The 26339-nt window shown below is 46.1% G+C and overlaps 1 protein-coding gene across 1 annotated transcript in view; it reads left to right on the top strand.

The window, feature by feature from the left end:
• Nucleotides 1-7307: 7307 nt before the first annotated feature.
• Nucleotides 7308-26339, top strand: part of KCNH3 (potassium voltage-gated channel subfamily H member 3) — a 66538-nt gene continuing 47506 nt past the window's right edge. Inside the window, exon 1 of the mRNA XM_035103891.2 lies at nt 7308-7383. Within this exon, the coding sequence (XP_034959782.1) occupies nt 7308-7383 (76 nt within the window). The remainder of the gene's footprint in view (nt 7384-26339) is intronic.

The raw sequence follows: 26339 nt of genomic DNA on the forward strand, positions 1-26339 counted from the left end.
GGCACCGCAAGCAAGAAAGCCTTGCCCGGCAAACCCGCCAGCTGCACTTGTGATAGTGGCATGGGACATGGGTGGTGCTGTGGTCTAAACCACTGAGCCTCTTGGCTTGCTGATCAGAAAGTCAGCAGTTTGAATCCCCACAATGGGGTGAACTCCCATTGCTCTGTCCCAGCTCCTGCCAACCTAGCATTTCAAAAGCACACCAGTGCAAGTAGATAAATAGGTACTGCTGTGGTGGGAAGGTAAACGGCGTTTCCGTGCTCTCTGGCTTCCGTCACGCTCTCCTGAAGCGGTTTAGTCATGCTGGCCACATGACCCAGAAAGCTGTCTGGGGACAAACGCCAGCTCCCTTGGCCTGAAAGCGAGATGAGCACTGCAACCCCATAGTCGCCTTTGACTGGACTTCACCATCCAGGGGGCCTTTACCTTTACCTTTTACCTTTAGTGGCATGGGGCACAGGGCAGGGGTTTCTCAAAGATCTCAGCAGATTAGGGCGGCGGACCAAGTGTCTGTCTTTGTGAAGGACATGTGGGTGACGGCCCTATATTTGAAGAGCTGCTGGGTTTAAAGATCAAGAATCATAAGACCAGGAGAGCAATAAGATAAACACAGGAAGCTGCCTTATACACATTCAGACCATTGGTTCGTCTACCGCAGTATAGTCTACACCAGGGTTTCCCAAACTTGGGCCTCCAGCTATTTTTTTGGACTACAACTCCCATCATCCCTAGCTAGCAGGACAAGTGGTCAGGGATGATGGGAATTATAGTCCAAAACAGCCTTATCTGCAGATGTTGGGGACCAAACCGAGGACCTTCTGCAAGCAATGCAGATGCTTTGCCACTGAGTCACATCATTTCCCCCAAACAATTCTGCGTCAAGCAGTTCCTCTGCTTCTGAAGCACCCCCTTGTAAACTTGAAATGAAATGAAGCAAACTTTTAGCATTTTAGTGTGTTTCGTTTCAAACCTTTGCAACTCCTGATTATATATATATATATGCTTTTCAAGTTTATACATTTCACTGATTTTACAATCATTTTAACATTTCAAAACTTGACTTCCCCCTCTTTCTGTGGTTCTTTAAATTTATTTTTAATATCTTCTGCATATCCAAATTAACTTAATTAGCTCATTTATTCATCTAAATAAATACTCTTATAAAACTGCAGGTTATTACAATAATCCTGCCAATGTTCCTATCTGTTTACATTTTATCTGTAAATATTCAATAAACCATTTCCATTCTTTTATAAAAAGTTTGTTATCTTGATTTCTTATTCTTCAATCAGTTTTGCCATTTCTGCAAATTCCAGAAGTTTTTGTATCCATTCTTCCTTTGCTGGGACTTCTGCTTCTTTCCATTTTGGGGCAAGTAACATTCTTGCCGCTGTAGTAGCCTACATGATTAACTTTCTGCACAGTTTGGGTAGTTCTGCCCCTATAATTCCCGGAAGAAAGGTTCTGGTCCCCCCCCCCCAACAAAAGTTATTTTGAACATCCTTTTCAATTCATTGTATATCATTTCCCAGTAAGCTTTAACCTTAGTACAAGACCACCACATATGATAAAAAGAACCTCCTTTCTCTTTACATTTCCAACACTTATTTGATTAAGATTTATACCGAGTAAATTGCAAATCCTGCTTTTGAAACTTCGAGAGGTCCTTTAAAAACAGCAAACAAATCTTAACGTTTTGGGTGAAAAAGTATGACCTACTCTAGTTAATCCTTTCTTTTTTAACCTCGCCTTTTCCCTTTCTTTAATCCTTTCTTTTTTTAACCTTGCCTTTTTCCTTAAAAAAAAAAAATCCAAGATCCACTATAAAGGCAGATAATGTTGGGGTTTTTTTATTAAAAAAAATAAGGATTATGAGTAAATATAAATTAAACAATTTTATAAGCAAATTGAGCTGGGAAATTTTCCTCGAGATGTCCTTCACCCCTTTGAAAGAATCCTCTTATTCTCAAATCCCTCACTAGGTTCAAGGGCTGCTGAGAGAGAGAGAGAGAGAGAGAGAGAGAGAGAGAGAGAGAGAGAGAGAGAGAGAGAGAGAGAGAGAGAGAGATTTTGGCTTCAATCCTGAACCATTCTGGAGGGAGCTGGTTGTGCTTCTCTTGTGGGACCTGTTGCCGAGAAACAACCTTGAAGGCCAAGTCTGTGTCTTTGTCATGCAGGAATAGCAGCAGGTGAGGCATCGAAGTGAGACAGCTGGAGTCAACTGCTATGAAAGAAATCAAGGCTGGGATGGGCATGTTTTGAACAACCAGGCTGCTTATATAAACTCTTTCAGAGGGTTCCAGTGCTTACAACTTACGTGTGCTGTACATTGTATCTGTTCCATCTTCTTTGTTTCAGTGCAGCTTATAAAAAAGAAGTTTCTAGCCCTCACGGCTTTTGAAACTTCCTTATTGTAGATTTAACAAAGGCTTGCAAAAATAGATCTGAAGAAGTGTGCAGGCAGACGAAAGCTCATACCAATGACAAACTTAGTTGGTCTCTAAGGTGCTACTGGAAAAAATAGATCTGTTCATTGAAAGCGAGTCAAATGATCTTTTTGGCACTACTCGGGAGTAGGCCTCCATGGGTGCAAGAGCAGGGGCATCATATGAACCAGCCCTATGCGACTGAGACCCCATCTGTACTACCGTGTTTCCCCCTTTTTAAGACGGAGTCATAATATAAGCCATGGCAGGATTTTAAAGCCTTTGTAAAATATAAGACATACCCCGAAAATAAGCCATGCCTGCAGGGTCGGCTCCCAGCAGCGCTGGGCATGGGAGAGAGGAGACTGAGCAGCCACTGTGGCATTGCGCTGCCAGAGACTCGCAGCCACTGAGGAGCTTGCGGCGCCGGGGCTTGCAGGCGGCTCTCGCCTTGCCGCCCTTTCTCCGGCGGCCTCCCGGGTGGGCGCCCAGCAGCGCCGCGCGGAGCACCGGATCGAGGAAGCGGCCTGCCGGGTCGGCGCCCAGCAGCTCCGCACGAAGCACCGCCTCCTCAATCCAGCGCCGCGCTGCTGGGCGCTGACTCTACAGACCGGCGGTGCTCCGCGCGGCGCTGCTGGGCGCCAACCCGGGAGGCCGCCAGATCGAGGAAGCGGCCTGCCGGGTCGGCGCCCAGCAGCTCCGCACGAAGCACCGCCTCCTCAATCCAGCGCCGCGCTGCTGGGCGCTGACTCTGCAGACCGGCTCCTCGATCCGGCACTCTGCAGGACAGCTTTCTTTTGGGCAAGGAGTTTGCAAAGAGTTTAACAGCGCAGTCCTGTCCCTGCGCATTCGGAAGCAAGCCCTGGACCGCTCGGGGGGCCTTACTCCACTTCGGGCGAGGAGTGGGGGGCCCTAAGCATTGCCGTTTTCGGCGGCACGTGGGATCCGCGGGCGGGGGGCGCCTCAGCTCTGGCGTCTCTCCCCCGGGCTGTTTCCTTGGCAATGGGGAATAGAAGCCACGTCTCCCCCGGGAGCAGGAGAAAGGGCGGAAAGGCGAGAGCCGCCCGCAAGCCCCGGCGCCGCAAGCTCCTCAGTGGCTGCGAGTCTCTGGCAGCGCGATGCCGCAGTGGCTGCTCAGTCTCCTGCTCTCTCCAGTGTCCAGCACCGGCGCAGCTGGGCACCGACCCTGCAGGCTGCCTCCGGAACCCAGCAGCAGCAACGCTGGCTGCCGTAATTACAGTTAAAAAAAAATTAAAAAGACACCCCCCCGAAAATAAGCCATAGGCTTATTTTCTTGGGTAAAATAAATATAAGACGGTGTCTTAAAATGTGGGAAACACGGTATGCTTTTAAAGCAGCATCATATCACTTTAAACTGCCACAGCTTCTCTCAAAAAATCCTGTGAACTTGTAGCTTATAAAAGGGTGCTCTGGGAGCAGGTGGCGCTGTGGTCTAAGCACTGAGGCTTTTGGGCTTGCCAATTGGAAGGTTGGCGGTTTGAATCCCTGAGACAGGGTGATCTCCCGTTGCTCTGTCCCAGCTCCTGCCAACCTAGCAGTTCGAAAGCATACCAGGGCAAGTAGATAAATGGGTACCACTGCGGTGGGAAGGTAAGCAGTGTTTCCATGCGCTCTGGTTTCCGTCACAGTGTGCCGTTGCTCCAGAAGTGGTTTAGTCATGCTGGCCACATGATCCAGAAAGCTGTGGGCAAACACTGGCTCCCTCGACCTGAAAGTGCGATAAGCGCCGCAACCCCATAGTTGCCTTTGACTGGACTTAACCATACATGGGGTCATTTACCCCCTTTTTCTAGTATTATTGGGGGTGTTGATACTGGCCTACCCTACAGGGTTGTTGGAAGGATTACTGAAATCATGTGTGTGAAGAGTTTTGAGCACTTGGGGAAAGTAGCATATTGCGATATGAAGTGTGTTTTACCTGCGGCATATTAGAAGCAGGACACTTGAATGTATCCGGCAAGACCATTGAAATAAACAGGAGTCCACAAAGGACACACCTGCTCAATTTATTGCATGTGATTGTTTATTGGAGGGTGTGTATGTGTGTGTGCAGCAGGTATACAGGTTAAGGACCCTCATCTGTGCAGTATCAACAACCGTGCAATAGAGTCATTGTCTTTGCTAGTATCCCTACCTTAGTTTTTTTTAAAAAAAACACCACCCCCACCAAAAAAACAAAGCAAACACCACTGCTGAATCTCTTTACTCAAGCCGAGTTAATTTAAATACAGGTGTTGCCATTGAAATTTCTTTCTATTGAGTGCAAGATGGAGGGGGTGTTTGATACAACCAGGGGCTCTACTAAGTATTATTCCACACGAAGAGAGTGAAGGGATTTCCTGCTGAGTTAAACTGCTCCCTTTGGAAGAGGAAAATAACAGGCATTGATTCTGTTAACAGGCTCCCCCAAGCAGATGAAACTTCAGGGCAACCTTTATAGGGTGATTTGGGGGGGGGGGAGATGTAGGGACTTCCAGCGCCTTTGTAATAATCTGTTTAAAAGTGTACAGGTTGAACAGGCATTACTTGGGTGCAGAAACGAGCATGCAGCCAGGCAGCCCTAGTCTCAAAGCAGCATAAATTCCCTCCCTCCAAATCTAAATCAGCCCCTTCCCACAGTGCAGACAGAGGTGATTCGATATGGCTCTAGATGAGGTGCAACTCTTTATAATACAGAGTTGGTCTGCCAACAGGCCTGGTGCCAGCTCCCCATTGAGCACGTCCTTGAGGATCCTGCCATCTTAAATTTTGACCAACCCAGGGCAGACCCCACTGAGACAGGAGTGCGCAAACATGCTGGGGATGTAGGCTGGGGAGAGAACACATTTGAGACTCTTCCCTGCCATGCAATGCCTCAGACCTTCCTGATGCAACAAACGTGAACAAACATTGTCGCCTTTCTCTCGGCCCATTCCCTTTAACTGTAAGGAAAGGGGGGGTTAGTTTTAGTTAACTCAATTTAAAAAGTTTGACACACTTAGACTTAGTGGGTGAGCTGCTTCTGTGATGTGCAAAACTTCAGCCAATTTCTTTCCGTTGTATCAGAAGCAGTTTAGTCCTGCTGGCCACATGACCAAGAACGCTGTCTGTGGACAAACGCCGGCTCCCTCAGCCTGAAAAACGAGATGAGCGCCACAACCCCGTAATCGCCTTTGACTGGACTTAACCGTCCAGCGGTCCTTTACCTTTACCAACCTGCTACTAAAGGCACAGAGCTGACATATAAGGTGCAAACCCTAAAGTTAAATTATTTGGTCCAGTTTCAGCTTTATGGCTTGCAATACAGAGCCTGTCAAAACCCACTGCCTAGAGTGGCATTCTGACATTTGAAAACGCCATATAAACTGGAGAATCTGTTCCCTGCTAGCTCTGGATACCTCTGTAATATTCCACGGCCTCTCTCACTGTGGGCGCTTTGAAGATGCTATGGCCTGGTGGAGTCACATGAAGTGCATTTATGGCAGCCTCCCATGTGACGACCTAATGCTTTTAAAGAGTGCACATTGGAGCCAATTGCTGGGGGTCCCCCCCAAAGTTGACGGGCATTGCGATTCAAATGGTGCACATGCATCACGTCATGGGATCGATTATGCAGGGCAAGGCTTACCTCCCCTTCCCCACCCCCCGTATTTTATTCAAGTCGGCACGCCTGAGGGTGCGTGTTTTTCATCCTCAGTCCGTTTCAGTTCTCTTTCTTCAAAATAACAGACCCAGTTTTTGTGCCTGTGTGCATGTACGTGTGTTCTCTGAGATACGTGTAGCTTCTTAATCTGCACGGGAGCCGAAGCAAAACAACAAAACAAAAACAAAACTCCAAACTTGCAGCTCTACAGGTTGGCTGTCCCTTTAAGGGAGAGCCACCGGGTGTGTCTTAAGTAGCTATGGTAACTTTCAAGTTGAGGATGCTGTGCGATGCTCCGGGTGGCTGAAATTGACGAAAGATGGTTCGGAGAGGGGAGGGAGTGGGCTTCACTTAACAGCCGCTTCTTTCCGAGGGTTCGAATAACCGCTGCCCGACGAGCTGCCAAGTCACGCGAATGACAAAGCGGAGCAACTTTCGGCTCGGGGACGGTTTGGGGAGCTGCAGAAGAAGAAGAAGAAGTGGCGACGGCAAGAGGAGGAGGAGGAGGAGGACGGCGGCGAAGGCGGCTCTGCGCTGATAAAGGCAGCGCCTGGAAATTATGCCCCGGGCGTCCAAAGCTTTGCTGGCGATCGCGACGCCTGGCAGTTTCTGGGACTTGCCGTCGGAGTTGCGAAGGCGCACAGACCGGAGCGAGCCGGGGAGGAAGATGTTGGCGCTGCTGCAGCGGGGTCTGCCGGGTCCCAGATGGGGGCGCGAGGAGAGGGCAGCCGGAGGGGAAGAAGCCCCGAGCCCCTACGGCTCCGCGGATGGGGACGCATCCTAAGCAGGAGGCAGCCGTCGGGGGACTTCCAGCCGGGATCTCCAGACCACGACCCGGGCTTTTTTCTTCTTCTCGCTCCGTCCAGTCCGGCCACCTGGAGGGCTGAGCCGGGCTTCGCGCCAGGCCACGACCGAAGGGGACTAGGGTCCGTCCGTCTTTGGAGTGGCTGCTCATTTGGGAAGGGAGGGCGCCCCCCTCTCCTTTTTGCCGTTTCTTTGCCGGATGCGCTTACCTTGCTGTCTGGGCACGGGCGAGATCCGAAGGCTGGGGCAGCTGTAGACTTGGCAGCGAGCCCCCCTGCGCCCCACAAGAAGTGGGAGTTGGGTGGGTGGAGAAATCCTCTGACTTGGGGAGACTAAGGGTGTTTCTTCCCCTTCCCCCCCCCACCCCCACGACTTCTGCATCTCTTTTTCTCCCAACCATTGGACGATGGAGAGGTCCTCGAGCAAGTCTTAAAATGCCGGTGATGAGGGGCCTCCTGGCTCCCCAAAACACCTTCCTGGATACCATAGCAACCCGCTTTGATGGCACGCGTGAGTTGACTTCCCACCCTCTCTTTTTTAAAGTCCTCTTCCCTCCCCCACCCCCAAATCCCAACCTTGTTGTCTTGGCCTCAGTAGGGAAGCTTGAGGGCTGTCACGTCTAGTTGTTTCCTCTGCAGAAGACCTCCACTCGCTGGGAAAACCTCTCTCCAAAATACGTTCAGGTCCCCCTCACTCTTACCACTCACAATTTCATTCCTGAAACCTTTAATCCGAGCCAGCCTGGATGGGCTGCTCAAGGAAGTGGTGGTGGTAGTGGTTTTTTGCACTCATTCGAGTTTAGAGGCCTGTTTCAGAGGCAACACGATTCCTGCATTCAAAGCGGTCCTTCTGGGTGGGGAAGAGCAGAGCAAATTAAAACGGCGTGCGTGTGCATCGTGCAAGAGGACACATGCTGGGAATCTGCAACTAACTGTAGCTCCCCAGGGTGTGATGTATATGCAACACACTTGTGCACTTATCACATGTGGTGCAAGCCACGTATGGGCTGTGTGCTATTCTTTAGTGGGCTGCAAATTCAGTCAGTTCTATCTCCCCCAAATCTCAATGGACTCTCAAAAAACCTATACAAAGGTTGTTGGGTTGTTTTTGTTTTTTAATGGCTTACCACTGGGGGTTGCCAGCTACAGACAGTGGCTGCAGACACAGTATACCTTTTAAAGCACATTCTTTCCCTCAAAGAATTCTGGGAACTGTAGTTTTGTTAAGGGTTGCTGGGGGGGTATATTACAGTGCCTAGAATCCTTTGAGGGAAAGAATGTGTTTTAAAGGTATGAAGTGTGTGCACACTCTCCATGAGGGGGCTGCTATGCCTTTTAAGATTAGCGCTAAAGGGAGAATTTCATCAAGTGGAGCTCCCTCCCCCCCCCATCACTGCGCCACTGTGGCTAAGGAGAGCAGCATTTAGTGTAAATCATGGCTTTTATGTCACTTACAGCAGTCCTTGGAGTCTCCATTTGGTGACCCAAGTGATCAGGTATCCAAAATAGCTTCTTCTTCTTTTGTTGTGTCCAGGATCTTTTCTTTTCTTTCAGAATTTAGCCCTAGGATTCCTAGGGGATGAATATGCCATTTCCTTCCTTCCTTCCTTCCTTCCTTCCTTCCTTCCTTCCTTCCTTCCTTCCTTCCTTCCTTCCTTCCTTCCTTCCTTCATGTATAAACCTGAGAATGCAATGTGTGAATGTGATAGACGTGTTTGCAAACCTGTGTGTCATGAGATACACTCCTTAGGGGGCCAGTATGAACTGTTGCCACTTGCCGAGAGTGCACTTTCAGGTTGGGTTGTACACTTGTGGGTTGTGTGGCATGTGAAATGTGACAATACAACAACTAGGTATTCTACAAGTTGCGGTTCCCTGCTGGGTCTATGCTTGGCAACAAACCTTCATTTGTCATCCATATTCTGTGTGAAATGGAGAGCTGGGCAAAGAGGGTTTTTTTTATTTAAAAAAACAGGACTGGGCTGTGGAAAGGTTGACAGTCCAAGTGATGGAGATAAGAGTGGTCTGTTCTGCGGCGTCAGAAGGGTGTAGCCAGAGATCTGATTTTTCATTTTGACTTTCCTCCAATGAGCTCAGGATGGCATACTCAGTGTCCCCCTCCTTTTATCTCTCACAACAGCCTTGTGGGGTAGGTTGGGCTTGAGAGGTGATGACTGGCTGGCCCAATATCTCCCAGTGAGCTTCTCCTCTGAGCAATGGTTTACCCCTGATTCTCATTCCAAGCCCACGACTGCAGTCACTATACATAGGTGGTGCTGTAGTCTAAACCACTGAGCCACTTGGGCTTGCTGATCAGAAGGTTGGCAGTTCGAATCCCCATGACAGGGTGAGCTCCCGTTGCTCTGTCCCAGCTCCTGCCAACCTAGCAATTTGAAAGCACACCAGTGCAAGTAGAGAAATAGGAACTGCTGCGGTGGGAAGGTAAACAGCATTTCTGTGCACTTTGGTTTCCATCACAGTGTTCCATTGCGCTAGATGCGGTTTAGTCATCTGGCCACATGACCCAGAAAGCTGTCTGTGGACAAACGCCGGCTCCCTCAGCCTGAAAGCAAGATGAGCGCCGCAACCCCATAGTTGCCTTTGACTGGACTTCACCATCCAGGGGCCCTTTATTTATTTATTTACCTTTTTATACCACACTGCCTTTCAAAACAACACTGCAAAAAATTATTATGGTCAACATAAAAACCTAAAGGGCAGGGGTGAACTGAAATGGCTGGATGTGTGTGTGTTTGCTAAGGGGCAGGGTGTCCTTTTTGATGGAGGGAAGTATCCTCTTTACCCTTTGTTACAACTTTATTAGTGGCCTTCCTTTGGAGAGCTTGGAAGGCCACACTTTTGCTAAAATGGGGGCGATTCAAAGGATGGACCATGTAGATTTAAGTAAGGTCCCCCTACTCCCCTTCCTTAAATAACTCAGGCATTGTTGAGATGGCTCATTGTACTATGGGGAAGAAGCAAGGGTTCTGGGACGAAGGACTGAGTCACACAACCTTTTTGGAGAGACTTTTTCATCACCCTGAAACCAGATTGGCTCCCTCTCCCCAGTTGAGCAAGTTTGGATTGACTTGTGATGACAGGTGATTTGAATATATTCACCACTTCGCAGCTCATGATCTCTGTTCAAAGCTGTATATTGTACAAACATCTATTCATTGCAAAAAAAAAACCTACAAAGAAACCACTACCATATATATGGGGTGTATATACACACACACACACACACACACACACACACACACACACACACCATATATGTGGTACAGTGGTGCCTCGCTAGACGAATTTAATTCGTTCCACGGGTCTTTTCTTATAACGAAAAATTTGTCTAGCGAATCCCATAGGAATGCATTGAATTTTTTTTTTTGCCCATAGGAACGCATTAATTGAATTTCAATGCATTCCTATGGGAAACCGCGATTCGCTAGATGAATTTTTCATAAAATGAATTCGTCTAGCGAGGCAACCTCCGCTAGAAAAAACCTTTCGTTAAGCGGAAATTTCGTTAAGCAGGGCATTCATTAAGCGAGGCACCACTGTATATATGATATATATAAACCATATATATGGTATATATGGTATATATAAAATAATGCACCACTACCATATAGAAAATAATGCACAACTTGAGTGTGGACCATGGTGTGTGTGGCTAACCTGTGGCCTGCCAGATGTTGTCCAACTCCCATCAGCTGCAGACAGCATGGCCCAATGGTCAGGGATGACGTGAGTTGTAGTCTGACAACATCTGGAAGGCCAGAGGTTCCCCGCTTTCAAATGGACACATACAGAAAAGATAAGGACATACTGAGTTTTCACCACAATAGCCCAAGCTAGGAATTTGTGCTTGGCTATGACTTCCCAATAACTGTGGCTTCTCATTTCAGAGAAGGCTTGCATGTGTGATCATCACATGTGCCTTTCTACATCCAAGTTGCACATCAGTTGCTCCATGGAAGTACCTTCTGGATAGGAATGGTGTGAAGTGCTCTCCTAAATTAGTACTAAATGCATCCTGTGTCCAATGGTTTGAAGAAGACAGTGAGCAGACTTGAAATATTGGAAGGGCTGCCACACAGAGGATGGAGCAGGTTTTCTGCAGTGTTCTTCAGCCTTTGGTCTCCAGATGTTGTTGGGCTACAACACCCATCATCCATGGCCAATAGCTGAAGCTGGCTGGGGATGATGGGAATGGGAGTCTCACAACATCTGTGGTCCCAAAGTTGAACACTGTTCTAGAGGACAGGACCAAGGGGTAGAAATTACAGGGGAGCAGATTTAGGGTAAAGATTGGAAGAAATCTTTGACAGGCAAGACAGTGGAACAGACTGCCTCAGGAGATGGTGGGCTCTCTTTTGATGGGAGCATTTAAGCAGAGGTTGAGCAGCCAACTTTCAGGGATTCTGAAGCAGGTGCCTGCCTTGCAGATTCTGGAGTGAGCAAGGGGGTTGGACTAGATCTGCAAGATATCTTCCAACTGTGGGTAGTATCCATCTCAATAAGTGCAAGAGTGGAATAAATTCTAGTTGCACAGTTGGACTTTCCCCTCTCTCCTCCCCACACTACTCCAAAGGGGGTGGGTAATAAAAGGAGAATTCATGGATGCCAAGATCCAAGTTTGGGACAAGTATACTTTGGTGAGAGAACCCCAGCAGAGATTTTAAATCACAAAATATGCAGCAAAGTATGGAGATATAGGCTATTAGACCTTTAGAATATGCTCTTGTGAGTTACAAAGCTTCCTCCTTCCCCTAGCATAGAAAAAGACCACACGTTTGGGTAAGTTTAAAATCATTTACTTACTCCAAACTCATTTACTTACTCATTCCAAACTCTCCGAAGGTCAGTTTCATGTGCTTTTCCGTCCAGCATTCAGGAACAAGTTGCACATGCAGTAAAACTTGCCTTAGTTACAGTGGTGAAAGTTCCTAAATTATTCATATAGGAACTCAAGGAAGACTTGTTAGAGCCATGTGGCTAAGCTGGAGCAACCAGTTTAGACCTCACACGCTGAGTTCATCAGGTAGACTGAGGTACAACAATAGGCTTGATTCCTTCCTCCGAAGGCAAGGGAGAGAGACCTAGCTAAGCCTGGCAGGACAGCTTACTCTATGGCATTAACCCCTTAGTGCATAAATTAAGCATGTTGGTATATGAGGCTGGTTATCCCACAATTAGTAGGTGGTGGTTTTTGGTTTAAATTATCCCACTTTTTAGCAAGGAACCCTCAAGTCTGCTTCCTTGCCTTGCTCTGGTTTTAATTGAGTTAATAGGAAAGGATGAGAGGAGGCATAGCTGCCAAGTTTTCCCTTTTCTCGCGAGGAAGCCTATTCAGCATAAGGGGAAATCCCTTAAAAAAGGGATAACTTGGCAGCTATGAGAGGAGGGGGAAGGGATTGGGGGGGGGGAGAGCTTTCCCTACCCTGCATTCTTGTGTGCATCCACACATGCACCAATTCCTTTTCTACTATTTTCTTGCTGTATCTCCATCTGACTTTTCCTATGGGAGAAGCACAGAGGCCAGCCCTACCGTTGGGCAGTGGAGCTCAGCCCATTAGGACAAATGGGGTACTGCTCCCACCAGCCTCGGCCTGCTCTCCTCTTTAACCCCAGCCCTTGTAGAACCCAGAGGGGAGGAGGATGGTGACAAATGTAGAAGGAGTTGCTCTGTCAGTCATTGGCTCGGGTCTCCCTGCCTTCTAGTCCCAATGGCCACTAGCCGTTGCCGCCATTAGGCAGTGTTGTGACCTCCTCAGACAGCAGATGCAAGGGAGCAGTCCTTGACTGTTCCCTTCTTCAGAGGACGGAGCTGTGCCCCCCCCCCCCCCGGACTAGCCTGTGACCCTCAGGTGCAAGAGGTGGTGGTGGATACTAGGACATCACTAGTACTGAAATAACGGCCAGTCCAGTTCCTGGAATACTTAGTGGTGAAGGGGGGGGGGAGGCACCATCTTGTCCTTTGCCTCAGGTGGTAAAATGTATTGGGCCAGCCCTGAAGCAGTATTATTGATTGATTGATTGATTGATTGATTGAATTTATATACCGCCCTGTACCCGGGAGTCTCAAGGCGGTTCACAGAATAAAATCAAGATATAAAACCATAAAATGCCTAATAAAAATAAAAACAACAACCCAATAACACCCCCCCCCAAAGATCCACATTTTAAAAGGGTAAAGGTAAAGGGACCCCTGGTGTGGGCTAGTAAAGTGGTCCCTGGTGTGGGCTAGTTTTTGTTGGTTTGTGATGGTGGGGCATGGGAATAATCAGTTGAATATTTCTGGAATAACGGCTCATCCACGCTTCCTTTTGTGCCATGCTTAAATAAAGTTTACCAAATAGAGCCTGAAGTAAAGGAATGCATAGTAAGATTACCCCCACCCCCACCCCAGGAGCAACCAACCTTCACAATATCGCCTGTAAGCTTTTGAGATACACAGATCTCTTTCTCCAAACACTGAATCTGAGGAAGCGTTCTGTGTAACTCGCAAGTTCTCATCTGACACAATGCATTTAGATTGTTCCGTTTTACTGTATGAATGATCCCTATACACTTCCAAAAGTATTTTCTCCTTTCCCTTTCCCTCCCACCTCTCAGCCATCCATTTTTCTGAATGTTTCCAATACAGTGGTACCTCGGTTTATGAACACAATTGGTTCCGGAAGTCTGTTCATAAACTGAAGCGTTCATAAACTGAAGCGAACTTTCCCATTGAAAGTAATGGAAAGTGGATTAATCTGTTCCAGACAGTCCGCAGAGTACTTAAACTGAAGCGTTCATAAACTGAAGTGAACTTTCCCATTGAAAGTAATGGAAAGTGGATTAATCTGTTCCAGATGGGTCCGCGGAGTACTTAAACTGAAGCGTTCATAAACTGAAGCATGGGTGTAATTGGTTCCGGAAGTGTGTTCATAAACTGAAGCGTTCATAAACTGAAGCGAACTTTCCCATTGAAAGTAATGGAAAATGAATTAATCCGTTCCAGATGGGTCTGTGGCGTTCATAAACCGAAAATTCATAAACCGAGGTGTTCATAAACCGAGGTTCCACTGTACTACCAAGGGAGCTACCATCACTTTGCAGTTGCCCCTAAGCAAATTATTGTTTTACTCGTCTCCAAGTCAATGTCCAAACTGAATCATTTGCAGGTTGGTTATTTGGGACTGAGAGCAGCCTTACAGAGAAGCAAGGAGAGGGTACACCCAAGGAGAAATTAAAAGAAGCACCCAAAATCTACAGGGAAACTTTATCTAAGAGTATCAGCACACTACCATGAAATCTGATGCAGTGCAGGATAGCATAATTAATGTTCCGAATTAAAGAGCATATCCAAGCTATAGGGCATTGGTAGGCAAACTAAGGCCCAGGGCCCGGATCCGGCCCAATTGCCTTCTAAATCCGGCCCGCAGATGGTCCGGGAATCAGTGGGTTTTTACATGAGTAGAATGTGTCCTTTTATTTAAAATGCATCTCTGGGTTATTTGTGGGGCATAGGAATTCATTCATTCCCCCCCCAAAATATATATATATAGTCCAGCCCCCCACAAGGTCTGAGGGACAGTGGACCGGCCCCCTGCTGAAAAAGTTTGCTGACCCCTGCAGTATAGGGCAAAGGGCCCCTCTAGACCGGCTTTGGCCTTTTAATTGGGTGTATTCTGCAACAGGTCATTGATGCAATAATAGTGCATTTGTGGTATATTATACTGATCTATTTACTGCTTTATTAGTGGTTCTTTGATGCTTCTCCAATGTCAATGCATTGCTGCTGTCTGGAAGTATAGTGCAACAAAAGTGGGACAAGACTAAGCTGGAATATTTGTTGTATTTTTTGAAAAAATACAGGGTTTCAGAGGAAATCAAGTGATGTGCACTAATTTTTTTGGGGGGGGGGGAGAGAAGCAGCATGCCTGCCCCAAAACTTTTGCAGGTGCAAATAGTATTGAAATCAAAACCAAGTACAGTGGTACCTTGGTTCTTGAACACAATCCATTCCGGAAGTCCGTTTGACTTCCAAAACGTTTGAAAACCAAGGCGCAGCTTCCGATTGGTTCAGGTGCCCCGGACACAATAGCTGACAGCCGCATCAGAGGTTTGGGTTCTGAAAAATGTTGCAAAACTGGAACACTTACTTTTGGGTTTTCAGCATTCAGGAGCTGATTTGTTCATTGACTAAGCCGTTTGAGAACCAAGGTTCCACTGTATAGACCCTGATACCATCCTGAGCACAAATAATCATGAATGCACAATAACAAGCATGGCTGGATGGGGCTGTGGCCCACTAGGAAGTTTACCACGCAAGTCGCATTGGAATGATTAGCAGCAGCAGCCACATTTCTATAGAGTTTGCAAATTATGTGCCTTTCTTATAAAAAAAAATGTCCCATCTTTAAAGACACCTCTCTTCTGTTTCATTTCTGGTCAACGGATTAAAGTGGTTGTGGCCCATTTGGTGGTTTTGTTTGTTTGACCCAAGCACAAACTACTTGAGAACAGCCCTCTTGGGAATGCAGTTTGCACAGTGTTAGGATAGCCTGGATAGCTCAGTTGGTTAGAGCATGGTGGTGGTTGCAAGTTCGATTCCTGTATGGGACAGCTGCCTATGTCTGCATTGCAGAGGCTTGGACCAGGCGATTCTCAGGGTCCCTTCCAACTCTATAATTCTATACAGAGGAGTTTGGCTAGCTAGGAGTTTCTGAGAAAATGCTCTGTGTATTTTGAGGGAAGTTGTGGGGGTGCGGGAGGGAGAAGTTGCTCCGAGCCGAGCTTACTGTATCTTAAACGAACACCCGGCAGAAGGCTTCTTTCCCCTTCACAAGTTTGATCTTCTAGTTCTGAAGAAACTCTTGCATCTTATTCCCTTAAGGTCAGCTTCCATGACACAGTAGCAGCATCTATCTACCTCTTGCCCATGTGCTGTGCTTTGCTTTGCTTTCCACACCACAGGAGGCACACATGTATCACGGTCTCTCTCTGTCTCTCCCCCCATTCCTACGTTCTGCAGAGCTGCTGCCCCATATCAGCAGCTTAGCCTGTTCCCACCCATTGCACCAGACCCTTCCAGTCTTCTTCTTCTTCTTCTTTGGTGATCACTCGCAGCCAAGTAAGATTGTCTTCCATAAACACGGTTCTAACATAAGTCCGTAAGTGACTGTGGAGGCCAATTCTGGATCCACACGTCTTTCCACAGTGCGGTCATAGGTTTCCAGGCGGGAGTTGATCACGGTGAGGGTTTGCCAAGTGTGCCATCCTCTTAGCGCATTTCTCCCTTTTGTCCTGATTTCGAGTGTCTTCAAAACTCATGAAAACCTTTGGTAAAGGCTGTTCTCCAGTTGGAGCACTCGCAGGCCAGTGTTTCCCAGTTGTCGGTGTTTATACTACATTTTTTTAGATTTGCCTTGAGAGAGTCTTTGAACTTCTTTTGTTGACCATCAACATTACACTTACCATTTTCAAGTTTGGAATAGAGTACTTGCTTTGGAAGACGATAATCAGGCATCCGCACAACATGACCAGTCCAACGAAGTTGATGTTGGAGAATCATCACTTCGACACTCCCGATCTTTGCTTCTTCCAGTACACTGGCCTGCCTTCCCAGGTGATGTGTAAAAAAAATTGGAGACACCATTGATGGAATCTTTCAAGGAGTGGGAGATGGCATTTATAAGTGGTCCATGGTTCACAAGCACACAGTAAGGTTGGTACTACAATAGCTTTGTAAACAAGCATTTTGTTTTCCCTATGAATATCCCGGTCCTCAAACAGTCTACACTACAATCACTCACAGTACCAAAGGAGGGGTGGCAGAAATCCAAAAGGAATAATGAGATGGCGGGGATGGCAAGTCTGTAGCCCAGGAGTCCAACATCTGCTTTTCACTAGCCTGGATAGCTCAGTTGGTTAGAGCATGGTGGCGATAACACCAAGGTTGCAAGTTTGATCCCCTGTGTGTATGGGACAGCTGCATATCCCTACATTGCAGGAGGTTGGACTAGATCAGGCATAGGAAAACTTGGCCCTCCGGATGTTTTGAGGCTACAGCTCCCATCACCCCTGACCACTGGTCCTGTTAGCTAGGGATGATGGGAGTTGTAGTCCCAAAACATCTGGAGGGCCGAGTTTGCCTATGCCTGGACTAGATGTTCCTCAGGATGCCTTCCAACTTTATGATTCCTGGGTGTAGCTGGTGAGATCCCCATTGAAAGGTTAGGGAAGACCTCTGCCTGGGGGCCAAATCTTACGTTATATCATCACTACAGCACAGAGAAAAATGGACCGAGGAAGGAAGGAAAATCAATACCTGTGTGATTGGGAGAAACTATTCCCAAATGCAATTTGTCTCTCTTCCTCTCTCTGTCTCTGACCCCAAGCTTTTAAAGCAAAAGTCATGGTCCCTGGGTCAGGCAGTGGCAACACAGTGGAGAAAGAAGAGCACAAGCCGGCTGGCTGTAGAAGCGAATGCCTCTGAGCAGGCTCAGCTCTTTTCTATTTTCATATTATGTAGCTAGCCTGCTTACGCAGAGAAAGGTACTCTTAGGAAACCTGGGTTACAGGGCTTGATATCAAGATGTAGAACAGATTTAGTGTGGGCTGTAGTGTACCAACAAGCCCTCTTTCTCCCCCTTGTTTTCTTTCTACTCACCCCCCCCCCCTTCCTCGCAAAAGCAACTTGGTCACATAAATCTTTTGGGAGGATATTTTCAGAACTCCTGTGCCCATGGTTGGAAACTGACAAGATACTATGAAGTTTTGGTTTCCTCTTCCCCCCTCCCCCCCTCTGTGTGTGTGTGTGGGAGTGTGGGGGGAGTGTGTGTGTGTGTGTGTGTGTGTGTGTGTGTGTGTGTGTGAGAGAGAGAGAGAGAGAGAGAGAGAGAGAGAGAGAGAGAGAGAGAGAGAGAGAGAGAGAGAACTTGGGTTGTTGTTTAAGCAGTGGAGTCTCTTGCATCCAGTCACCCTCTTAAGGTGGAATGTGGAAAGAGGTAGCAGGCTCTAAGAGGTGCTATTTCAAGGAGAAACATTCAATGGTTTACCCCTAATTTTTTTAAAAAAGAATCTGGTTTTTTATCTTGGATAGTAGCTGAATTTTATTTTTAATTTTTGAAAAGCAGGATCTTGGAGAGCCTCTGCCATTCAAGAACCCTCCAGATGACCTGCTTAATCAGCATTCATATTGCTTTGCGTGTGCAATGCTTACAGAGTGGTTAGACCCAGGGTTCCCATGCTGCACAAGGGGGCAATTCGAGCTTGTTTAGACAAAGTTAATGGCCTTTTAGGCTTCTTCCACATAAACAGGAATTCACTTTTTGAAAAATAAGAATTATTATTATATGTCACGAGCGGGGGGGGGTGAGGATCAGGATTTTAGAGACGCTTAGGTGGCTCATGGCCTAAAAAAGGTTGGGAAACGCTGGGTTAGACTATGCCCAATCTATGTTGAGCATTTGTTTTGATTTGTCCGCAAGGTTGCTTATACACCCCATCACTTTCCAAACCACCAAAAGACTGATTCTTCTTCTTTTTAAGTGGATTTGCTATGCTAGGGCAACAGAATGCTTAAATCCATTTTAACCATGCAATTGCAATTGGATCCCTCCTGCAAAACAGTGACAATCTGGAGACACCCTCGGAGACCCCAGTGCTGGATGACAGAGGCCAGTGGTCTTGCTGAGTTCTACTGCCTTATCTCCTTGCTTGGAGGGCTGTAGCTCCAAACAGGGAGCATAGGAAGCCATGCAGGGCTTTGGTTCTTAAGTCTCATGCAGAAGAGGATTGCATGGAAGCTTACCAGGAATAAAGGGCAATGGCACCACTGTTGTTGCTTAAATTTGTCACACGGGTGTCCTTCCTCCACTTTTCCCCTTCGCTCTCCTTCCCTTGTATGGCTTCTCTTTTTAATTTGTTAGCCTGAGTGCAGGACCTGCCCCATTTAATGGATGTGAACTGCTTTGGGAGACGGTTGCCGGAATGCCTAGGGAGGGGATTCCTCCAAGAGGGGTATTCCACAGGGGGGGAAAGCCCCGCTTCTCACACTTGCTCTTCTTTTAGATCAAAAGCAAGTTAGGTACATTCAGGCTAATGTGCTTTTAGGTAGACACTGGCTTTAGCAAGGCTGTCTGAGCTAAGATTTGAAGTCTGAAGTTTCCAGTCTAAATCCTTTGGGTACTGGACCAGATGAACCCATTGTCCGATGGAGAAGATGTTTTGAACTACAACTCCCACCATCCCTAGCCATTGACTATGCAGGTTTCTGAATTTTTTGGGATTGGGGTGGGGTTTTTGGTTTTAAAGTCCAACAACATCTGGATTTGGAGAAGGCTTCTGGTTTAGATGGCTTTAAAGGGGGAGCATAAAAATTCATACAGGACCACCCCATCCCATGATTTTCTCTGCCCATCACCGGCCTTGCTGAGGATTCTCCAACATGCAAGCAACCGATAAGCCATGCTAGCTAAATGGAACGTCCAGTTTCAGAGGCAGTTGCTGGGGGACAAAGAATGGGGGCAGCTTTTGACTTCATGTCCTGGTTGTGGAGGGAATCAGATTTAGTCACTGATAAATGGTTGCAGAGTTATCAAAGGACTGGCCCTTCCGCTAATGCCGCAACACTGTTTTTGTGTGTCCCTTTCTTCAAAGAGTTTCCCTTGCTGGATGAAGCGTTCAGGATCCACAGTATATTAAGGTCTATGGAAAATGTCGGGTCAAGACAGTTTCTCACAAATCCTTAATGCCCCATCCGGTATATTAAGGTTTATATACTATTGAGGTACTGTGTATATTTTGGGTCTATGGACCGCAATGAAGCTGTGTGTGTATTAAGGGCCACATCTAGGGTTGGCATCCATGTCCTGGGAGAGGCTTGGTTTCCTTTTAACAGCCACATGTTAGGTGGAAATCCAGAAGTCATGTGACCATTTCCCAGCGACACGGTAGTGTGAAAAGCTGCACCTGCCGGTCTTCTGCCTACTTTACTGTTAAAGGCACGACTCTACTTGCATTCTGCTGCTGGTTTGAGCATCCTAGCATTTAAAAAATGCATGTTCTTTCCTTTTTTTCTTCCTTCTCTAAAGCAATTTAAGCAGTTCCTATAACAATACTACTGTACTGTGTGTGTTTTCTTTTTAAAAAAATTTAATAATAGGGCATACCTCTGTAGCACGTATAAGATTATTTAAATCAATTTGGGCATTTTAAGAGACGGAACTTGAGCGGAATACATTTGCAAATGTCTCTAGGCATGGAAGCCGGGGGGGGGGGGGGACGACACATGCGACGACAATGCCTGCATCAATCTATAAATAAATGATCCTTCCATGTAGTACTTAGTAATATCGCTGCAGTTGGGCTGCTGTGTAATTTGAGCATTGACTGAGCCAATCTGGGTCCATCTCCTGCACCCTTTCCTGTTATTTTGGGTGCAATTAGAACTCTACCGCAGTGACATGAACACACACGTTGAACTCTGGCATTCTATGCCTGCTTTGTACAGTGTGGTTTGTATCTAATGGTCTTTCTGGATATATATTTTTTTAAAGGGGGGGGGGTAATAGTTTTGAATGAGACGAGTGTGCTGCTAGCCTGACCTGCTGGTATATTTTTAAATCCTAGGAGGATGAGAAGTGGGAAAATAAAAGTATTTCAGAAAGAGAGGCTTTGGGGTCTTTTATTCTGTTTCCCCCTCACATATCATTATCACAAGGGTTAAACTCTGCTAGATGCAGAGAGATGATTCCCTCATTAGCTGGCATTGCAAATGTGCCTCGACTTTGAGATGAGCTGATATTAGCTCACACTTTCCCTTCCTAATCATTGGCTAAATTAGTCAGATTTCTGCAACATTGATACTTACCCATATCTCCCTAAAGAAGATACATCTGCTATGTTAAATATGTGTGTGTGCATATGCAGAGGCATAAATGCACACCTGTTACATAAAACAGATGCAATGGGTGCAATTCTATGCATGTATACTTGGAAGAAGATCCCACTGTGTTTAATGAGTTTGACTTTCAGTGTGCATAGAACTGCAGGCAAAATTGTTAGTAACTGCTGTGGAACCCTCCGTACTGTGGAACAGTTCTGTGCTCTTTGCTCGCTTTCTAGGCTTGGGTCTGAGCAGTTTCCCCCCGTGCCTCCAAGGGAAAACTCACTCTTTAGTGGTAGCTCGGAACAAATGGAAATCTGGGGGAAATCCAAATTTCCCTTTGCTCTAGTTGAATGCCAAAGAGAGGTTTTCCCTGGAGGGAAAGTGCAGGGCAACACAAAATGTGGATAAGCTTTGAGAGACTGAGCTAGACATCAGAAACTCTCCGGTTTGAATGTTACCTCAGCTATAACCTGAACTTTGCGGCCTTAGACACTCCCTCTCAACCTCAGTCCTTCCCTGTGAAATATTGTGGGGGGATAATTATACTGACTTACCTTCCAGGGTTGTTGTTGTTGGTGGTGGTGGTGGTGTTTTGTTGGTGTTGTTAAGGATTACTGCAAGTTAATGTACATGAAGCCCTTTGAATGCTTGAAAGTGCTATCAAAATGTTAAGTACAGTAGTAGTATTCTTATCCATTACAGGGACATATGGTGTAAATAAACCCATCTCCCCTGTTTTAATGCTGCACAATGCTATTTTTATATAATCCACTTGGAGATTTTCTTTACAGTCAAACGGTATGTGCATTCCGTTAGGTAAAGACCGATTGAATGTGTTCTCATGCCTTGAGAGCTTACACATGAGCGGAGCCTTTTTAAAAAAAGGTTGTTATTGAATATCCATCATTATACAATAGAACATAAACAATAAGCAAATAATGTATAAACCAATGAACATAAATAAATAATCCATAATAATAATAATAATAATAATAATAATAATAATAATAATAATAACAATAAATAATAATAATAACGATGAAAAAAGAAAAAGAAAAAATCAAAAGGTTCACCAAATACCAATCATCCCCGCCACCTTTCCCCCTCCCCCACAAACTTCCCTCCTTTGTTTACTCAACTTCTGTTTTCACTACTAGTCCAATTTTGTAAGTATAATCAATCACTTAGATATATTCTCTGCGTGCATTCTGTCTTTCCTATATTCCTCTATCTCTCTTCTATCTCTCTCTTTTAAAGCCTTTGGAAATTTCCTTACATAGCCCACTATGACATGTGTTCTTTGGGGAGCACATCCTCCCTCCTCCCTCAGATCTGTGGGGGAGGCATTGCTCCATGTGCCACCTTTTATGGCAGCGCCACTGCCGCCACCTCCTCCTCCTCCTCCTCCTCTGTGGTGGTGCCCACACTCCAGAAAACTTTGCAGACAGGGGAGCGTCTGGCCATTTCACTGTCGGCTTTCTGGCATTTAGTTCTAAACATGGCTAATTCTGGAAGGCTGTTAAAAGAAATAAATAAATAACACTGGCTGGTGGCAGTTGGTGTTGGGCTTTTTTGGGTGTGTGTGTTTGCCTGCCAGAATGCAGGTTGAGAAAAACATCTTTGTGTTTTTATTTATGCTTTGCTCTATTTTTGATACTGGGTTTTAAATGTTTAGTATTATGCTTTGTGTTTGGTTTTTTTTAAATCATGGTTCTGTGTTGCTTTTTTGGGTGCTGTTGGGGTGGCAGAGAAAAGGATGTGGCGTACATGTTTTGAAATAAATATTTTCCACCGTCGCATGATATGCATGGTAGATGAATAGGTGGTGCAGTGGTAACCTCGGTTCCCGAACGCCTCCGTTGTCGTACATTTCATTTCTCGAACGCCAAAAACCCGGAAGTAAATGCTTCCGCTTTCAAACGTTTTTTTGGAACCCGAACATGTGACATGGCTTCCACTGAGTGCAAGAAGCTCTTGCAACCAATGAGAAGCCACGCCTCAGTTTTCGAATGTTTTGGAAGCTGAACGGGCTTCCGGAATGGATTCCATTTGAGAACCAAGGTACCACTGTACATTGTTAGTCAGTGCTAATGAATTGCCTCTTCCTGCTTTGTGGCACTACCCACAAAGAAAGGACTGCCTGCTGCAACAACCAGAAGGATTTTCATAGGGCATCCCAGGTACCGTCAATTAGCTGTGATTACAAACCAATTTTTAGCCCAGCTGCACCTTTACCTGACCCCACTGGCACCAATTCCAGGGGCCCCCGGGAGCCCAGGCACCCACAAAATTGTTGTTGCGGGTGCTTGGCCTCCACACCTGCCGCCTCCGCCACCCAAGTGCCAATTGCTGGGAACAAAGAATAGAAATCTATAACCACCATCAGATTGGCCACTGTGTGATGCAATGTTAGGCTGACCATTCTGTTTGATCCAGGAGAATGGTTCTTATTTTCTTGCCCTACTGTTTTTTTAAAAAAAGTCTTATGCTGTTGGATAGAAACTCACAGTCCATTTAGGTAAAGGTAAAGGTACCCCTGACCGTTAGGTCCAGTCGTAGTTGACTCTGGGGTTGCGACGCTCAGCTCGCTCTCTAAGCTGAGGGAGCCGGCGTTTGCCCTCAGACAGCTTCCGGGTCATGTGGACAGCACGACTAAGCCGCTTCTGGCGAACCAGAGCAGCGCACAGAAACGCTGTTTACCTTCCCACCAGAGCGGTACTCATTTATCTACTTTGCACTTGACGTGCTTTTGAACTGCTAGGTGGGCAGGATCTGGGACCGAACAACGGGAGCTCACCCCGTCACGGGGATTCGAACCGCCGACCTTCTGATCAGCAAGCCTAATTTCAGTGTTAGTAGCAGCATGCTGATATTTTTCTTTTTAATGTTGTCTTAAAGAAATCAACCATTTGTAAAGGAAGGGATGCCTCAAAAAGTGAAGCAAGAGGCCTTGGCAAAGACCTCTTTCCTTGAATCAAACGAAAACCACAATGGGCTCAGTGGAATACAACGGTTCAGGACCTTGGAGAGCTCCACCCCAGCATTCCTGAGAGATCTTGAACTGAAATTTTTGTGTGTGATGTTTTCCCCAGTTCTAGCTGCTAGCAAGGCTACAGCTCCTAGGCAAGCAGGCCACTTAAATGTTTTCCACCGCAGCACCTTTTAATATAAAAAGTTTGGTACAGTTTTCAGGCATGATGACTAGGGGTGCAAGCCTTAATTGGTTCAATCAGTAGATTAAACAACTAAAGCTTTAGTTGATTAGTTGGCGGTAGGAAAATTTAATTGGTGCGGCTGAGAGTTAAAGGCACATTTTCTTTCTTTTTTTAAAAAAATGTTACGTTGGTTCCAGCTTCTTTATTAGAACAGGGAGCGGAAAAGAAAATGTTAAAAGATGGGTTGTTTTTTTCTTTAACTGCAAGTTATCTCATGCTTCCTTTAACATACGAAATAGGGCACTCGTGTTGAGCTATTGGTAACAGGGAGAATATCATCAATGAATAAGCGATAGGTCGGTTAAAAAAGAGTTAATTTTTAATCAACTAAAACTGGGATTGGCTGACAGCCCTAGTGGTTACTTTTAAGAATATTCCAGATTACTTTTATTACGGAGGCTCAGAGCACTCTTTCAGCATTTAACTTCCAACAACTCTAATGTGTTACCACATATTGCTTAACATATGACTTTCCCAGATTTGGGGGGGGGCCTTTCCTTTCCTTTCTATATTTCTCACACACTTACTTGGTGCACCAGAGTCTCTTGAGATAGGAGCGTGTGACGCCATTGCTTGAATGAGCCCTTTGTATCTCCATGGGAATGTAGACTTTAGGCTGAAAGAAATTAAAAGAAACTGTGTGTGTGTGTGTGTGTGTGTGTGTAAATTTAGTTCAGATTCTCAGATTACCAATAAATACCCTTCAGTCAAAGTGTTTTAGTTGCAATTTCAAAATTTAAAGGCACCAAACAACTGAAGTTTTTTTTTAAAAAAAGAGTTCATCATCTGGCTTTAAATCAAGAACAGGATATATTAGAGCTGTGGTGAATTTTTGCCCATGAACATTTCCAGGGCAAAAAGGTAGAGGAGGGAAGCATTTCATGATCCTCCCTCTTATGCTGTTTCACCACCTATTCAAAGCTGCTTATTTCTCCAATCTGTTACTTCGGTGCTATTTTCATTTATAAGCAGGGGCTTCTTCCTGAAGTGATCCCAACAAACCAGATTTTAACTACATGACATGGTCATGAAGTCAAATCAGAATGGGGGATGGATGAATGGTATCACTCTGAATCATGGGTAGCCGGCAAACTAAGACTCAGGGGCCCAATCGCCCTTCTCAATCCGGCCCGCGTGAATCAGCGTGTTTTTACATGAGTGGAATGTGTCCTTTTATTTAAAATGCATCTCTGGGTTTTTTGTGGGGCCTGCCTGGTGTTTTTACATGAGTCAAATGTGTGCTTTTATTTAAAATGCATCTCTGGGTTTTTTGTGGGGCCTGCCTGGTGTTTTTACATGAGTCAAATGTGTGCTTTTATTTAAAATGCATCTCTGGGTTTTTTGTGGGGCCTGCCTGGTGTTTTTACATGAGTCAAATGTGTGCTTTTATTTAAAATGCATCTCTGGGTTATTTGTGGGGCCTGCCTGGTGTTTTTACATGAGTTGAATGTGTGCTTTTATTTAAAATGCATCTCTGAGTTATTTGTGGGGCATGGGAATTCCTTCATATTTTATTTTTTCAAAATATAGTCCGCCCCCCCCACAAGGTCTGAGGGACAGTGGACTGGCCCCCTGCTGAAAAAGTTTGCTGACCCCTGCTGAATGGTACTGTGTACATGCTAAACTTTAAAAGCATGTTTCCTCCCTAAAAATAATAATTCCTGGCACTGTAGTTTGTTAATAGGAAGGAGCCCACAGTGGGGGGGGGGACAATCTCCCCCATCTGAGCAACTCTTAAATCTCCCTACCCTTTCTCTGCTGGCCCCAAAGGGAAATTCTCCTTCCTCGAGCTGAACTCGGTATACCCCTGAGCTTTTAGCATGTGCATTTACCTCTTGCACACCCACACCCCCAGCCCACCAATAGCAACTGTTCCCCTGAGCTGCACTCCCCGACAGACTACTTTCCCTGAGTAGGCGAAGGGACATCGCAAGAGGAAGGAGCACACGGTGTCCTGGGGTATAAATAGCTCCAGCCGTGAGTTGTAACAATAGCTGCGCCACCTGTGCTGGGAACAAGTTGCCTATATGCAGGAGGGGAGCTGGTGTCAGCTCTCCCCATCTCGTTGCCACATGCGTACCCCTGAAGGTATAGATTTAGTTGTGTGTGTTGCTCCTATACAGAGGGAAAACTCTGAATTTCCTGTGCAAGGTTTGTGGCTGTCCGTTACTCATTAGGTTAAGGGTACCATAGCGTAGGGTCCCAGTCCTATAGTACAATGATCTGATGGGAACCTCAGCTGTCAGGGGCAACTTGTCTGCATAATAATAATAAAGTTGTTGTTGTTGTTGTTATTATTTATGCCCCACCCATCTGGCCAGGTTTCCCCAGCCACTCTGGGCGGCTCCCAATTAAAAACACGATAAAACA

Source organism: Zootoca vivipara, chromosome 2 (genome assembly GCF_963506605.1).
Source record: "Zootoca vivipara chromosome 2, rZooViv1.1, whole genome shotgun sequence".
Lineage (NCBI taxonomy): Eukaryota > Metazoa > Chordata > Lepidosauria > Squamata > Lacertidae > Zootoca > Zootoca vivipara.